The sequence below is a fragment of the Callospermophilus lateralis genome, chromosome 3, assembly GCF_048772815.1.
Source record: "Callospermophilus lateralis isolate mCalLat2 chromosome 3, mCalLat2.hap1, whole genome shotgun sequence".
In the NCBI taxonomy this organism is placed as follows: domain Eukaryota; kingdom Metazoa; phylum Chordata; class Mammalia; order Rodentia; family Sciuridae; genus Callospermophilus; species Callospermophilus lateralis.
In genome coordinates this window covers 7,973,660-7,989,971 of record NC_135307.1, presented here as the reverse complement: position 1 = coordinate 7,989,971, position 16,312 = coordinate 7,973,660, and the positions used below count along the sequence as shown (strand labels likewise).

Below are 16,312 nucleotides of genomic sequence, written 5' to 3'. Positions count from 1 at the left end.
GCCACTACGCACTGCACACCAGGCCTATTAGAGCTGCAGTAAGCGCCCTCCGCCCGCGAGCTCCTGGGGAACCCAGGCCACAGGACTTTGGGTTCTCTTTGGGGAGAGAGTAGGGAGGAGGCGGAGGCCGAGCGTCGCCTTGCTGACCTGCCTGCCCGTCTGCGTTATGGGCAGCCACATGGCCTCCCAGGGGAGCAGGGGGAGTGGGGGCAAGCACAGATGTGAAGGTCTGAGGTCCGCCCAGAGCCAGGCCCCTGTCCCTGCCCACACCCGCCCCCCCAGAATGTTTCACTCCCTCCCATGGCCACAGCTTTTTAAAAGGCTCCTTTTGAGCAACTTTTTTTTCCCCTCTAAGTTAATGGGCAACACATTGTCCCAAAGAGAAACTCAGCATTTCGGATGGCTCCGGCGATGCACACAGACAACCAAGGAATCTCCCAGCCTCGTCGGGCGGCAGGGGGGCGGGGGAGCAGAGGCAGGGGCAGAAGAAAACCTCAGATGTTAAGCGTTATCCAATTAAGCTTTAGCTAAACAGCCCAAAGAGATGAAATTTGGAGGCTGGGCAATGCATTCTGGGAGTGGGGGCGACAGGGGTGGAGGGACCTCCTGACCCATGGGGACCAGTCACGGGTTTACAGTTCTGTGGACATCCTTCACCAGCTTCCCAGAGCACCCCAAAAATGCCTTTTGGGTGAGGGTTGCTCTTCCTCCCTGGGTCCCACCTTAGGTCCCCTGCTCTGCCCGGGCACACCCCGCCATCCCCGGGAGCCCACCCCCCCATCGCGGCGGCCTCGTTACCTGACAACTGACACTGGCATCCAAAGGGAGCCTCCGTCTGACCCTCACCCTGAGTCCCGTCGCCCGAGACCGGGCGTGCGCTGCAGCAGGGCAGCGGGAAGCAGGGCGGGAGAGCGCCCAGGGCGCGCAGAGGTGGAGTGATCACGGATGTGTGAGGGTGGGAGGAGGCAGCTATGGGGGCCATCGCTGGCAGCTGGGCAGGCCTGCACGGCCCTGGAGAAAAAACAATAGAAAAGACTGGTCAGTCGGGCCCTGGACTGCACAAGGGGCTTAGGGCATGGGAGGGGGCCCGGGGTACAGGGCTGCAGCCAGCCTTCAAGGGCCGGAGGCCCCAGGGGTGCCAGGCCCTGCAGGGAGGGTGACCAGGGCACAGGCAGGGGAGAGGGGGTCAGGGAAGTGGGCAGGGGGCACTGGAGAGAGTCCTATATCCACAGCTGCCAGGTCTAGGGACTGACACCCCACTTCTGGGGGCCTTGTGTAGGGGGCTAAGGCACATAGGGACTGTCAGGGCCCCACTCCCAGGAAAGACCCTTCCAGGAAGGGTCTTCTGTAGCAAACTGGAGCAGGCTCCAATTGGGGATTTCTTCCCCCAGATCTGGGCTACCCCGGGAAGAACTGGGAAGCTCGGAGCCGCCACCGTCTGACACCGCGATGGGCTCTTGGGACAGGCCTGGGCTCCTCAAGTCCACCTCCAAGGGGCTGGGCACTGGTGAGCGACCCGCCTAGCTAACTACTAGCTGAGGCCTCTCTCCAGTCCCCCGCAAGCAGCACCCAAGCCCGGGTTGCTTTCAGAGGCTTCGATTCCCCCCCTCCCTCCACCCCCAGGAAAACCTGGCACGGCCCAGACCCCTCTTCATGTCTCAGCCCTGGCTTGGGAGTCCCTGCTTCCCCCACTCGCCACCCCCAGTGTCTGACAGCAACTAGGAGGGCCAGGCCAGGGCCCGCCTCGCCTCCGCCCAGCCCTACAGCTCGCCTGGGCTGCCGGCAAGGCCTGCGTTTGATTTGGCCGTTTATCTTACATGGCTAAGAGACCACCAGGGCAAAACATTTGTGTGAAGCCCTTGCCAAAACCACAAGTGAAGAAGCCCAAATTCCCTGGGTAAATAATTGAGCAGGGAAGCATCAGAGAGAGAAAAAGAAAACATCAACGAGATGATGGGCAGCTGAGCCCAGTCGGCTCGCCAGAGAGGCTACAGCACCTCACCTCCCAGCACAGGTCTGCATGAGGGGAACTGGCCCACTCCACAGCCACCATGTGTGACTCCCCCATCCCAGGAAGAGCCACTGGGCTCAGCCACCCACTGCAAACCAGGAACCTGTCTGTCTTCATGTGACTGAGCCTCCTAATATGCCACGGTGGGCATGGACCTAGGACACCCATTGCACAGACCAGGAAACTGAGGCCATGACTCAGAAAACTGCAGATCCAGCAACTGACCCCATCAAACCCTGCTGCCTGGCTCTAAAACCAGAGCTCTTTTTTGACATGCTCTGTTTCTCTAAAATGTGAATCCAGGATAAGGGTCATCGTGGCATGTGAGAAGAACCCCAGCTTGAAGCTTGGGAACTCTGAATATGTCCTGCCAAGAGGCCACAAACAAAGCTAGTACCAACACTGTCCAGGCCCATGAAGACTTTGCACTAGGCTAGCCCAAGCACGGGGCTGTCTCAGAACTGGCCACAGCCCCAGAAGGGCGTGGCCAAGGAACCCCTGAGCAGATCCAACCCCAGAGGCTGACAGTCAAGCCCCAGACTTAGTGTAGGCACCGAAAAAGGTCTGCATCTGAGGCCAGTGTCACCTGCCTCCTTCCGGAAGTCTGCCCTGGACAGCCCTGAACCCCCAGCCTGGAACTGGACATTGTACATCTGACCCTGTCCACTACAGGCCTCAAAGACCTACATGGAACCTCCCTCAGACCATGGTGGGCTCTGGACCCTCTGTGGCCCTGATAGTGGCTTTGTGCTGAGTATACCCTAACCACCTGTTCAGCAAGTGGGGATAAGTGGGGCCTGAGGCTTGGGGAGCTCTGGACCATGAGTCCAGCTATATCTTCTGTTTCCCTCTATGGCTGCAGGTGGGGTGGAGGGACCAGGACACCTGGTATCCTGAGAGCAAGGGAAGGGCAGGGAAGCCTAAGAGTCCTTGACCTCAATCCAGCCATCAATAGCTGTAAAGAGCCAAGTCCAGACTCTGGCTCCTGGGCTCTGGGCAAGATGGCAACACAGCCAGCAGCACTGACCCCAGCTGTGCAGCACCTCGCAGCCTGGAGTCAGCTGTCCCAGATAACACACACCTGACTCCTTTCCCCTGACGAGCAGAAGAGCCAAGGAGCAGGAAGGAAAGGGCAGCAGTGGGCTAGACCAGAGTCTGTCAGCGCAGGTCACATACCATAACACAATGCTCTGCACGGGGTTGGGGCTGCACCCCAGGGCCTCCTTAGGAATGCTGACCACACTGAAGTCCCCTGCTTCAGGAGTGGCTCAGAAGAAGCAAAAGAGCGGGCTGCAGAGTGAGGGCCTCTGGGACTCTTAGGCTACCCTCTGCCATGCAGGAGGATGTCCCTGGGGGCAGCTTAGACTGCAGCTCTCCCCAAAGGTGGGATTCAAGAAGCCCCCTCTGCAGCTATAGCACAAGTTAAGTGATGCAAGAAGCCATCCATCATATGATTCCATGGATAGGAAACATCCAGAACAGGCAAATGAATGGAGACGGAAAGTCCAGGTTGCCAGGGGCTGGGAGCTAATGGGTGCAGGGTTTCTGTGTAGGAGTATAAATTAGATTATCTGCAATCAGACAGTGGTAACGGCTGCACACACTGTAAATATAATCAAAACCACTGACAGACGAAATGGTGAATTCTACATTTAGTGAATCTTAAAAAAAAATCAAAGGTGAGGACATTGTCTCTAGGCCTCAATACCTGTCCCAGGCCACCTCCCAGCCCTGCCCTTCCACGGGGAGGGGTGTTTGCCTTTAAAAGTGCAGCCAGGAAATCTGGAGTCGTGGGTAAAGAGCACCTGAGAGCAGCAAGCCAGGAAGCCCAGAGGCAGCGGCCTTGGGGGTGGGCCAGGAGAGAGCCTGGGCTCACATCCTTCCTCTGCTATCCCCTGGCCATGTGACCTAAGGTGATTACTTTCTCCGAGCCTCAGCTTCCTCATTTTGAAAGGGTCAGGACAACATGAACCAAAGTTAGACATCTGGTAAACTTAGTCACCGTCTTAGTGACCACTAAATGATCAGATCCCTTTCTAGTTTTCCATTTTGGAACTTTCCCTACTCCCAAGGGTGCTTCTCACAGCACTGGAGCTGCCTGGTGGAGGGAGCCTACAAAGCCTGCAAGTCACCGTTTTAAAAAGAAAGCTTTCAGGGGCTGGAGGTGTGGCTCAGGGATAGTGGGCCTGCCCAGCAACCTGGAAGCCCTGGAGTCCATCCCCAGCATTACGAGAGTAAACAAAAATGTAAAATGATTTCTTTTGCAGTCCATGGGTTCCGTTTGGAATCTGAACAGACCCCCATGCACCTAGGGATGCCAAGCCACCATCTCAGTTTTAGGTTGGATCCAGGGGACTTATAAATAAAATCATGGCTGGCTTGATTTTTAATCATGGAAGTTCACTTTAATTAAGGAAAAATAAATAAACGATTAATACCTGAGTTATCTCAAGCAAGCCCAGAGCCTTCCTATGGAGTAGCATATCCCACTCTCACAAAAGAGGAAACTGAGGCTGGGAAAGACTGAAGAAGGAGCCCAGACGCACTGGGCTTAGGAAGGCCAGAACCTGCCACCCGGTTCTCTGTATCTGGTACAAAAAGATACCCCAAAAAGTCTCCCTAAAATGCTTCCGAAGCTCCAGCATCATCGGGCGCGAGCTCATTTCAATGCCTTCCCGGCCTGAAGCATTCCGAGGGGGTCTGCAGCCCTCCTCCCTCCCAGGGCCCTGCAGATGCTCCGCTCCAAGCCTCACACATGCGCACTAGCGGCGACACGCCCACCTTGAGCGTGCAGCCACAAAACGCCTGGAAACGCCCCACTCCGCCGAGAGGGGAGCCAGCCCAGCCCAGCGCCGCGTCCCCTGGCAGCAGCCGCTCCGGGATGGCAGGACTGCAGATGCCGCGTCCCTAGCCAGAGAGGTGGCCCGGAATACACTGCGCGGGAGAGGTCTATTTTTCTCCCTACTGGTGCCTTTCAACGGATACATTTTTTTAAGGCGAGAACTCCTACTGATAGTGCAGAAATGAGTCATAGATCAGCGAAGGAGACAGACAGGGAGCCAGGCATGTGAGCGAGGGACACTGGCAAGGGAACCTGACAGTCCCCGCGCCCCCTCCCCCCATGCCAAGACATTAATTCTCACAAGTCGGAGAAAATTACTATGCATGAATGCAAAAAGCATGATCAGGAGTAATTAACATGGCTTCATATGCAAATTTTATTAATGCAGAAGTACAAAGTCATTATGCAAATGAAACTTACGTCAACTCTCTTGACAAATATTCATCTCTGAGGCTCAAGTTTCTCCCTTTTTATTTATTTATTTAATTTTTTCTCTCTTCCCTCCCCCTTTTTTCCCTAGGTTTTTTTTTGGGGGGTGGGGGGGTGGTAAGAGGGAAGGGTGGAGGCACTGGTGGCCGCTAAGGCGCAGCAAGCCACAGGACTGTATGACAAGTTTGCAAAGTTGTTTTTCAACCAGAAAAATTTATTCTTGCATTGTTGTGTTGATCTTTTTTTTTTTTTTTTTTTTTTTTTTTTTTGGTGTGGTTGTTGGCAGGTACAAGACAGCTCATAGGAGAAGGAGAAAATTTAAAAAAAAAAAAAAAAAAAAAAAAGCTCTGGGCAGCAGGCAGCCAATCAAAACGCCAGAGCCTGTAATGAGGGCGATTGATGGCTGTTTGGCTTTTACTGCAGGGTAATGAACTAGAATCCAGTCTGAGGAGGGGGGAAAATATGAATATTCATGAGACTGTGCTCCTGCCTTTGATGATTAAAGAAATTTTTAATATTCAAATAAGCGCTTGCCAAGTGATTAACAAAGAACAAGCACGCAGAAATATGGAAATGGGAGCCGGGAAAGATTTGAGAGGCGAACATACTGTGCTGGAAAGGCAGCCCCAAATTTCATAAACAAGATAGGCAGATAACCCAATTCACACTCGGGCAAATAAAAACATTTCTTCCTGATCACTTAAATATTTTGCCAGCTACTTTGTCTTAAAGATGATAAAAATGCTGTGTATTAAGGGGGGAGGGAGAAATAACATGAAGTCAAATACACTGCTCATATTTAAGAATCATTATCCCAATCCTAGCCCGCCTCCTCCCACCCCGAAGGGAAATTAGGATTCTTTTTCCGGTTTGCTAGAGAGAAAAGATGGAGGTGAAACCAGCTCAGTTTGTAACCCATGTCGAGATGCAGGTCTGCCTACTTTGGTACTGTGTTCCGGGGGCTCAGCCTAGATTGGCACAGCCATGACATAACCTGTGGTCATTTGGTGCCCCTAGCCAGGTCCAGAGGCCCAAAGACTAGGGGGCAGGGGGGGAGGGCAGTTAAGTCTACAGAGCTGTGTGTGACCGCTGGTGTCCACAATCTGGAATCTCAGGGCCTCCTCAGACTCAGGCCCTGCTCTAAGCACAGAAAGAAAGTGGACATCAGTAAAGCCTGGCTCATCTTGAGAGGTTAAAAGGACTCAGACCTTCAGCACAGGGCCAGACCCAGGCATCTTTAGGTCCAAAAATAGACTGTCACTAGCCATCACCAAGGGGAAGTGCCTCCACAGACCCTGCAGCCTCCATTAGCTGTCTGCTAAGGCCTCGTGCTCATATTGTAACAGCTCCACCATGGGTTCACACTGAAGCACATAATAACAGTATTAGCTGGTAAAATGATCCTGCAGTTAAAATACATCTAATTAGCAGCCGATGACATCCATTTTGGCAATTTCCTATTCGAAAGAAGTGGAGTGCCACCTTAAATGAGACAGGCACAGGGTCTCACCCGACAAGACCCGACCTTCCCATCATTATGTCTTTCTCCCTTTCTTTTGCAGGGGGCGGGGGTGGTTGAAGGGTGGAAGAGGAGCCCAAACAGCAGGAATAGAGAATAATTCTAAGGAACTTTCTTTGTTGCTCAATTTCAGACCTACAGGAGTCTGGGGGTGGGGGCATACAACCAAGTAAATTTCTCTGCTCCTTAAGTGGGATTACCCCAAAGTGCAGGAACCAGCAAACACTGGAACTTGATTTCATTTCATTGTAAAAAACAATAACAACAACATCAGCCCAGTCAGCCCAGCTGGACTCAGAGAGGGCCACTGCCAGTGCAGGGCAGCAGGTCATGGCCTCCAGGAACACACATCTCTTCAACTCTGAACTTGAGGCCATCTCTCCCACCACTTCTCAAACGACCACTCTGAGACACCACCAACCATCCACAGCCCTGTGTGGACACCTGCCATGAGAAGATCTGGCCACCCAGAAGAGGCAAGAAGCAGGTCTCTTGGACAGGAAGCAAGGTTGCCTCCTCGTAGCTCCTCCCTCCTCCAGTACTGCTGAAATCTGTCATGGTGAATCACCACTTCAACTATTTCCTCTCCCCAACATGCTGCCCATTTAGAGCATCCAAGGAAGGAGACAGGAGAGGCAAAGGACAGACCATGCCCCCCAAAACACTACCAAAACCTGTTTTCTTCCTTCCGCCAGGGTTTGGAAAAGGAACCATCAGCCAGGGCAGCTGCTTCTTGCAATTAGAATCAGCCACGCCCCTTTCCCGGGTCCAGAAGCACCTGCTTTAATGGCTGCCAACCCCAATTTCCTCAAGATGCAAGCTGCTGAAATCCTCTGGGGCAGCAGAGACCCTTTCTGCACCCTGAGGCTAGAATTGGTAAAGCTCTATCGCCATGGCCCTTCCAAAAGAGCCCCCCAAGGGAGAGAGCAGAGGAAATTCCAGGGGTTGCAGGGTAGGAAGGGTGCCCCCAGACCACCTACGCAGAACCAACCACTCAGGGTGAGGCAGAGGAGGTGACCAGCTATTTGGGGCTCACCTTCCAACCCCTAAACCGGAATCTGCAGGGAGGAAATTTGCAGCTTGGACTCCTTTCCTTCACATCTCTCCAGGGGTTTCCCCCTGGAGCTCTCTGAGCAGCTGGAATGCAAATAAACTCCAACCATGCTGAGGCCTGTGTAGCACCGCTTTAGGATACACATGGAAAAAAGAACAGGACTCCTCTGGGGTGACCATGGCAGGCAGGGTCCACCAACCTGGGCCCAAGATCCTGGAATTGGTAGGCCCGGGGACAACAGAGGGTGAGACCATATGTTTGCCAAGTTAGAAAAATGTGTGCATGCACATCTATAGTATAAAGAGAGATTACACATATATGTGCACACAACAAACACACCTATATCAGCAACATGGACATGGGGAAGTGTCTGCAGGCATCACCTGGAGTCTGTAGGGGCCAAGGACAAAACTGGGGTGTATAGGTTCTCTGAATCTACCCAGTATCTAGCAGAGGAATTTCCCCTTCTTCCCCTGATTTAGGCCTTCTGGTCAGAAGCTGAGTAGCTGCTTCATTCAATCTTTAGCAGCTCCTACCCTCAATCCCTCAAATAAAACTCATCCAAAAGCCTTCGTGAATTTTACCTCCGCATGTGTCCAGAGTAACCAACAGTGTACTACAAGTATCTGCAAGAAGCACGGCTGGATGAAGATGCAGTCTACACACTGAACTTAAACGCTGCTGCATCTTTTGCATTCTAAGATGAAGAATTTGGGACTTGATGTCAGGCCCCCACACCACTTTCTCAAATGGAGCTTAGAGACCAGACTCCAGTGACAAACTTGCCAGGCATCTCTCAGATGTTTCCCTTATTTAGAGCTAGAAGAAAAATCCACAGTGAAGACAGAAGTCACACGTCACACGAGGGAAATAAACCAGGAAATGAATCTTCAGATTTGATGCCAACCGTGAGTTTTCATCTGAGGACACCTTTTGCTTTCCCACCAGCAGCCCCTGTGCCTGATGGGAATAACGTGGAAACACGAGCCTGACTCTGTTAAGAATCGGGTCCTTCATGAAACATGCCTTAGAACGGGTGTGCTCCGGAAGTCATTGTGGTTCCAAGGTCCCACAAACTCCAATACTGGCTTTAGCTCAAGCACCGCACGAAGGAGGCAAGAGAATAAATAGAAGGGGGAAGGAAGTCGGGTCTGTGAGAATCCCGGGGAATTAAGAATGAAAATATCACAGTATAGCCAATAAAAAGAATGTAAAGGAAACAGAGTGCCGGGCAAGGAGGCTGCCGAGTGACCCGGGCAGCCAGGGCAGAGGGCTGCTGAGGGTGCAGGTGCAGAGCAGCCCTGGGCTTGAGGAATGCAAGCGCCACTGGCCCTTTTAAAAAGAGGGGCCATAAAATCCTACCTGGGCAGGAAGAGGCCAGAGGGGCTTCTTGTTTTTAGATAGCATAGAAAGGAACTTGGTCAATAGAAAGTTGGGGGGAAAAAAGAAAAGAAACCAAATTGTAAACATAGGGAGCTGCTAGGCTAAATGCACATGTTGTTCTTTCTTGTATTTATTAGTCAGAAGCAACTGATCTCCACGACCACTTAAAAAAAAAAAATCTAGCTCTCCCTGGATTTTGTTGACGATTGAGTCTTTTTTTCCCCCTTTCATTTCCTTTTACCTTTTCCTAATGGACACGTAGAATACCGAGGCCCTGACGCCCTGCATCACGTAAGCACAAAATCTTTCTATGGTCTCTTTCTGTTTCTAAGCCAAGTCTGAAATGTCACTGACTAAAAAATTGTACAGGCCTGTAATTACTTTCAACCAAGTAGTTCCTTTAACTGAGTTTTCTGTATGTAGATGGCATTTAACATACATATTATGAGCCTTCTTTTCAGTACGGTAGCATTTGACGGCAAAAAAAAAAAAAAAATCACAAATTTCCTTCTAAGGGCGCAGCCTGACAGCCGCCCCTTCTTACTTATTTTTTGACGTGAAATCCATTTTCATCTCCTAACACACCAGAGGTGACGTGCAGTGTGTGCACAACAAAATTTGTAAAAATTAACACTTCGCGGGATTAATTTAATAAAGATTGTTAGCACATTAACACTGTAACATTGCTCCTTACGATTCAATCCAGCCTTGCTCGCCACGCGGCTGTAACAGGGGTTTACGTTCTGCTGAGGTTTATACCGCTATTTAATGTAATTAAAGAAACCGGCAGCGCAGTCCTCAATGGAAATATCATTTCTATTGCAGAGTATTCCCATTAGAAATTGGGGAAATCATGGCCCGCCGACTTTGATTTTGTTGTATTTTTTTTTCCTTAGCTGTCTTTGAAACCGAGCTAAGGGCTGGACCTGAGACAGAAGCCTGCACAGCTCACCTCGCGACAGGATTCCCAGTGTTTATTTTTCACTTACTTGTTTTTGAAATTATTTTTTAAAAAAATACATTTTTTTTTTAAATCTTCAAGTCTATATTTGGCTGTAATTACCCAGGAAGTCCTCTGCCCCGCCAACAGCATCCCATCACAAAAATGATTTCTAGATGCCCCCCCCCCAAAAAATGTCGTGGAAGGAGCTCAGAGGAAGGGGGGTCACCGTCATCGCTGATCTCAGGCATAAACAGTGACAGAGCAGCCAGGATCTCCCCGCCACAAGCTCCCATCCCAGATCAGGGCGAAATTCCCAACTGTAACCTCAGTGGAAGAATGCAGCAAGTACTGCTCAGGGGCCTCAGAAACTAAACAGACACAAAACCAAACAGGAAAAAAAAAAAAAAAAGGATCCTTGCATAACATCACCAAAATGGCACAGAAAATGAAGTCTTGGGGCTGAAATAAAGGAACCCTGACTCAGCTCTCCGGGCCCAGAGCAGCCTCTCCGCCTCCAGCAGCCAAGTACACACAGAACGGAGACCTTTCTTCTCTATCCCTGGTCTCTACAAGCCCCTGAGCGGCAGAGGTGACTAGGTAGCTTTCCCCCTCTTCCCTAAGTGCATTTTAATACCCTTATTCTACATCCTAATTTCTTTGGGGAAAAAAAAATCAGTGTCACTAAAAAAACGTCACTCTGTTTTGCAAAATCCAGCAGCTTCCTTGGCAGCAAGAAAGGCTGGCTGGCATTATCCCCTCATTTGACAAAACTACTATTTCTGGGCATGTGCTCAAAAACAGGTAGGAAGCAAATGCTGAGAAATAAGGAAGTAGAAACGGCCAACAGATTTTTCACTACCGAGAACGCCAAGCGTAAACATGATTTATTTAGCTGTGTTTAACGTGCCCGCCCCCCAGTCAGCTACAAGCCCACTTGGGTTTAAGGGAAGGGTGGGTAGGAGGGGACAGGAAGGGGGAGCAGGGAGGACAAGCGGGAGGGAAGAGGCGGCAGCACTGTAGGGAGACTTCCTGAAAGGTTCGGATCAGAGTTTTGGGAGACCAAGAATCTTCTACCCCAAAATATATGCATGTGTCAAAGGAAGGCGGGTGGCAGGAGTCTGCTGGTTAATTAACGGGCTGTCACTAACAAAAGATGGAAGAACCCGTTCACACAAACAACGTCTACACGGGAGTCCTGGAACTCCTCGGCAGCCTCCCTACCTTTCTGCACAACGTGTGGGCCAGATGGACGGCCGGGAGGCTCCTGGGATTGGGAGGTTATGAGCTGCTTCCCCGTCCAGCCACAGGGAGACAGGAGCATCACCGCCTCCCTGGCCACCCTCGCCTGCCCACGTGGAATTTACTCAAATCTGTATTCAATTAAGAAGCACCAGACACCCTCCTGGCCGCAAGCCTGCGACAACAGACTCGGGTATCCACCCCACTCGGGCTCAGATGCCGGAACAAGGGCTCCATCGAGGACCCCACGGGGAAGGGAGAGGGCATGCTCACCCACCCCGACCCCAAAACCCAAGCCCAGGGTCAGGGCCCTGTGGCGGGGGGCAAGTGTGCAAAGACAGCATCTGTATTCCTAAAGAGCAAGACTAACCCAGAGGTTTGGGTCCTTGCCAGAGGTTACCCTTGTTAAAAATCCAATTCAGGTCACCCAGGATTGCTGGAAAAAGAAACCAAGCCTCTTGGAAAGGAAAACAACAAAAAGTAAAATGGAACCCCAACAGGCCACTGGAGGCTTCCATTTCCCCAGTGAAGGTACCATTTCGCGACAGCCAGCTGTGTGCTCCGTGGATGTAAATGCCAATTTCTGTTAGCTCAGAGAGGCGGCAGCAAAAAGAAAACAGGAATTTCCTCCCCAGCCTGCATGGCGTTCCTTCCTCACCTGCATGTAGCACGACTGTGCACTTAAAGGCTGCCTGCTGTATGCATTCCTCCCCCACCCAAGTCTCTACTGCGCCTGCTCTCCTCCTTCTGGGGCCCAAAGCCCAAATATCAGCAAAAACACCTCTTCTGGGGTATCCTGGTCAAGGACAACAGCAACACCCCTGTTATCAAGAGTCTGAATCACATGACAGTCCTCTGGAGGAATAGGGAGCTGGGGAGAGAGGGAGTGGGAAGGTCCTCTAAAATGAATGGGGACAGAGAAGGAGTGTTTCCTATTCGTATTAGGTTACTAAATTGAACATCTAAGTCCTCCCTCCCAAACCCTTCTCCCAAGCCCCTAATTCTTCTTCCTTGCATTAAAAATGACACCCTGTACAAGCAGCTATGTGATTCCTTTCCCCTTTGCAAATTAGTCACCCTGCCCCCACAGACTGAACCATAACAACCTCTACTTTTATGATGTCTTCGAAATCAGCAACTGCTTTGCTCCACAGACTGGTTTGTGTTCATATCTGGACGGTGACAGGAAAGCAAACAACTGCACATCCCCATTTTATGGACAAGGACACTAACACAGGAACTGGTTTGCCTTGGGCTGTTTGGGAAGCAAATACCTGAGAGGCTGTGCAAGGTTCCATGCCAGAGTCTCCACTCTGGTGCTCTCACCTTAAGATGGGCCCTGACGTTCCAGCAAATATTTATCAACGTCTAACTGGGACTCAGGTGCCATTGTGGGAAACCACACTCGTAGGAAATCCTCTAAGAAAACCTAGGTTTCTCCAAGCAATAAAATTGAAGGTGCTCAAGAAAGAACGGCTGCAAGGGCAGCCTCCTCCCAGCCCTGTGGCTCCCAGTTCCACCAGTGGAACTTCAACTGGATCCAGCTGACAAAATCCCCCATGGCCAAGCAAATCCCCTTGCCACACACTGTTCCTGAACAAAACAAGGCAAATCCACCTGTGCCTGCAGACCCAGCCTAGAGCGCAGAGAGACACACAGCAAGACGTGTGCCCCCAAGGAAGGCGAACACCCTGGACTGTGAATGACAACTTTCTGCCACTGTGCACAAAGCCTTAACCCAAACCTAAAAAGAGAAATCACACCTAATTTTTGTGAGTGTTGAGTCGTCAAAATAAGGAAAACAGATGATAAATTGGCCTCCTCCCTGGGTAATAGCCATTAAGTCGGCCAACCACAGGATACCTGTCTTTCAAGCAAAACATGAACAATTACCCACACACACGCACCTGGTCTGCAAAAATCCAAAAATGTACATCTCTCTAAATGAACTGCAGAGACCTAGGATGAGGCCCCCTCAAACACACACACAATTAGTGTTTCATCTTTTCTTCTGTAAAGGAATCCGGTAACATAAATATTAATCAAACAGGAGAATCTGCCTTTTCGTCTTGGCCCATTATGAGCCTGGATTGTGATCTTTACCCGTATTTACAGATATTCAAAGGCAGATTCTATCTTGTTGGAACTGTTATAAATGGACGTCTGAGAAATCAACGAGCAAGTTCAGGCAGATATGAAAATCTTCCTGTCCAGGACTGGCAGCAGCTTTGGGTTGCCAAGTGTTGAATTGGTTCCCTTCTCCTCAGGCCTTTCAACAAATAAATTGACAGATACCTCTGACTCTTCCACCAGAGGAGCCTGCTGCTCAAACTTTGGATTAGCTAAATCAGGGATTTGGAGGAGGGTTTTTTGTACTCAAAATGCCAGGAAGACACTATTTACCCAGTACCTGGAGAGCTCAGAGGGTGCAATGAACACTGTTCATGACCCAAATCCCAATACCTATGCTTAAAACATTCTTGCCTGTTACAGCAGATGTGTTCTGTCTGGTTCAGACTTATTTCTGAATAATGGAGAATAAAGACGTGGATCCAACCCTGGGCTGGAAAAACTGTCACAGGGAAGGCAAACTTTCCATCTTCCATAGGCAAACAGCATACATTTTTATTTCCAGAATAACAGCTTTGGGAAAATGTTTGAGCATTTTCTTAAGAGCTGTTCCTTGAGAGATCCACTGGAGGCCCAACCCTTGCTGGTGGTGGGTCTTTAAGGGTCTGTAGGTGCTTCCAACCATCAGAGGCCAATTTTTAAGAAGCAAAAATAAAGACCTGCTCACTGGCTCCTAGCAAGGTGACTATTTGCATACAGATAAGAGAGTGATAAGAGAGTCAGGGCAGAGAAGAACTAACATTAATTCCCTGTAATTCCAGGAGGCTAATTCCAGGTGTCTCCTTCCAGAGAGGGTTCCATTCCCACACAATTGGGAAAACACTGTGTGTCCCTCTGTGTTTTTAAGTCCCAGCCCCAGGATTTCCCTCTATGAAAACTGGCTCCCTCTTTTTCTTCGCGGGGTAGGGGTGGGGGAAGTTTCCAAAGAAAGTCACTTTGAAAAGGCCTGTTTCCCCAGCGTGATCACAAACCGTGCTAGGGAACTCTGAGGCTCCTTCCTTCTGGGCCTCACCTGCCTCAGGACCTGGCGGGCTGAAGGCCGCGCGACCCTTCCGGGCGATGGCGGCGGGCGGAGAGGAGGTCCCCGGGCGTCCCCGGGATCCTGGACAAATGTCACTGTGGAGAGGAAGCCCGCCCCTCGTGCCTGGTGGTTTCGGGGAGGGAGCCACTGGCAGTTTCCAGGGGTCCAGAAAAGCAATTCGCCTTGCCCGACAAGGTCACCCTCCGGGGCGCACGCAAGCGGGGTGGGGTGGGGGGGGCAAGCAGAGAGCGACCGATGGAGGAGGGGCGGCCGGCGCGCACAAAGGGGCCCTAGGCCCCCGGACTCCCCGCCCTTGACCTTGGGTCTCCGCCTCCATCCATCTCCGCCGGCAGCCCGGGAAGGGGGCTGGCCCCGGGCCAGGGGCGTGCTCGCAGGGCTGCGGCTGGACGGGGGCCGCCAGGGGGAAGGGGCACGGAAAACAGACTGCAGGGCTGCAGAGTGCCGCGAGAAAACCTGTATTCCAACTCCCACAGGAGCCGGTCCCGGGGCGGCTTCGATCGCTGCACGCCCCAGCCCCCCAAACAAAAGTTACGCGGAAGCACTAAGGACGCCCCCTCCCTACGGTTAGCCCTTCGACTCGCCCACCCCGCGCCTTCCTCGGACCCGGGCCGAGAGGGGGAGGGGAGCTGTCATGGGAGGAAGAAAGGAGCGCGCCTTCCCGGCAGGGCCAGACGCGGGCAGGGTTCGCTGTGCCTCCGCCCGCCCCTCGCTGCCCCGCTTGGGCAGCTGGCCCATTAAGCCCCCGAATTATGCATGGGCCTGAAGCCCCCCAGCCCTCCCGCCCAGGAAGGCACAATCAACGTGCGCGGAGAGACCCAGGCGGGGAGAGCGGGAAGGGGATGGCCTGTGGGCATAGAGCAGCGCGCCCTGGGCGCAGGCTGGAGAGGCCAGGGGCAGGGAGGGGACCGAGAGAGGACCAGGCGTGTCCAGAGGCACGGGACCCCCCCCCCCCAGTGAAACGCGGGCCAGGCGCAGGAGAAACACCGCCGCAGGGAAAGCCCCTGGCACAGTCTCGAAGTTGCCCGATTGTCCGCGTGGTGCGGTCCGGGAGGTGCGGGTCACTTCCACGCCCCCGCCAGAGCTCAGCCATCCGCCTGTTGGAAGGCCATTGTGTACTCTGCCTGGGTGAAAAAGGGGCGCTAATGGACCCCAACCTCGCAGCCTCCGGGAGGGCGGGGCCTAGCGTCCCACGCCTGCAGGGCAGGAGCTGCCCCGACCGCTCTCGCATGTGGCGGGGGTTGGCATGGGCATGGGGAGCGCTAGGGTCCGGGTGTAAGAAGTGGGTGCCGCAGGCGGGGGCGACCAGAGTCTTGCAAGTTGCGATCGTCGGGGAACTTGGGAAATTGCACTGGTGGCGCCTGGTTTCGTGGGAGCGGGAGCAAAGGTTCAGTCGCAGGATCAGGAGGACTTTGAGGCCCCAGCCCCACCGCCACCACTCCCCCACAGGCACCCTACGGCAGAGCGCTCCGCGCTGACCCGCCTCCCCGCCGCCGCTCGCCGCTTTCCGCGTTCCAGCCCGCCTCGCTGCGGTCCGCGTGCCCCGACACCGGAGTGTGGACCTCGTTTGCGGCCTCGGGGCTTGTCTGTTTATGGAAATGACTTCTCTGCCTTTCCTCGTCTCCCCAAAGCAAAGGCCAGGTCAAGAAAATTACATACTTCTTTTTCCCAGCGAATAAAGTCGCCTCGTTTGCAGGGAAAGTTTTACAAGCCAATGATGCAG

At 52.4% G+C, this 16,312-nt stretch overlaps 1 protein-coding gene across 6 annotated transcripts in view; it reads right to left on the bottom strand.

The window, feature by feature from the left end:
• The window catches only part of Bcl11b (BCL11 transcription factor B), an 85,351-nt gene that overhangs the window by 46,551 nt on the left and 22,488 nt on the right, over window positions 1–16,312 (bottom strand). For 2 of the 6 annotated variants that reach the window (XM_076847970.1, XM_076847971.1), the window contains exon 3: window positions 799–1,011. The exons of 3 other annotated variants lie outside the window; for them this stretch is intronic. In XM_076847970.1, the coding sequence (XP_076704085.1) occupies window positions 799–1,011 (213 nt within the window). The remainder of the gene's footprint in view (window positions 1–798; window positions 1,012–16,312) is intronic. One more of the 6 variants, XM_076847972.1, reaches the window with a different exon arrangement.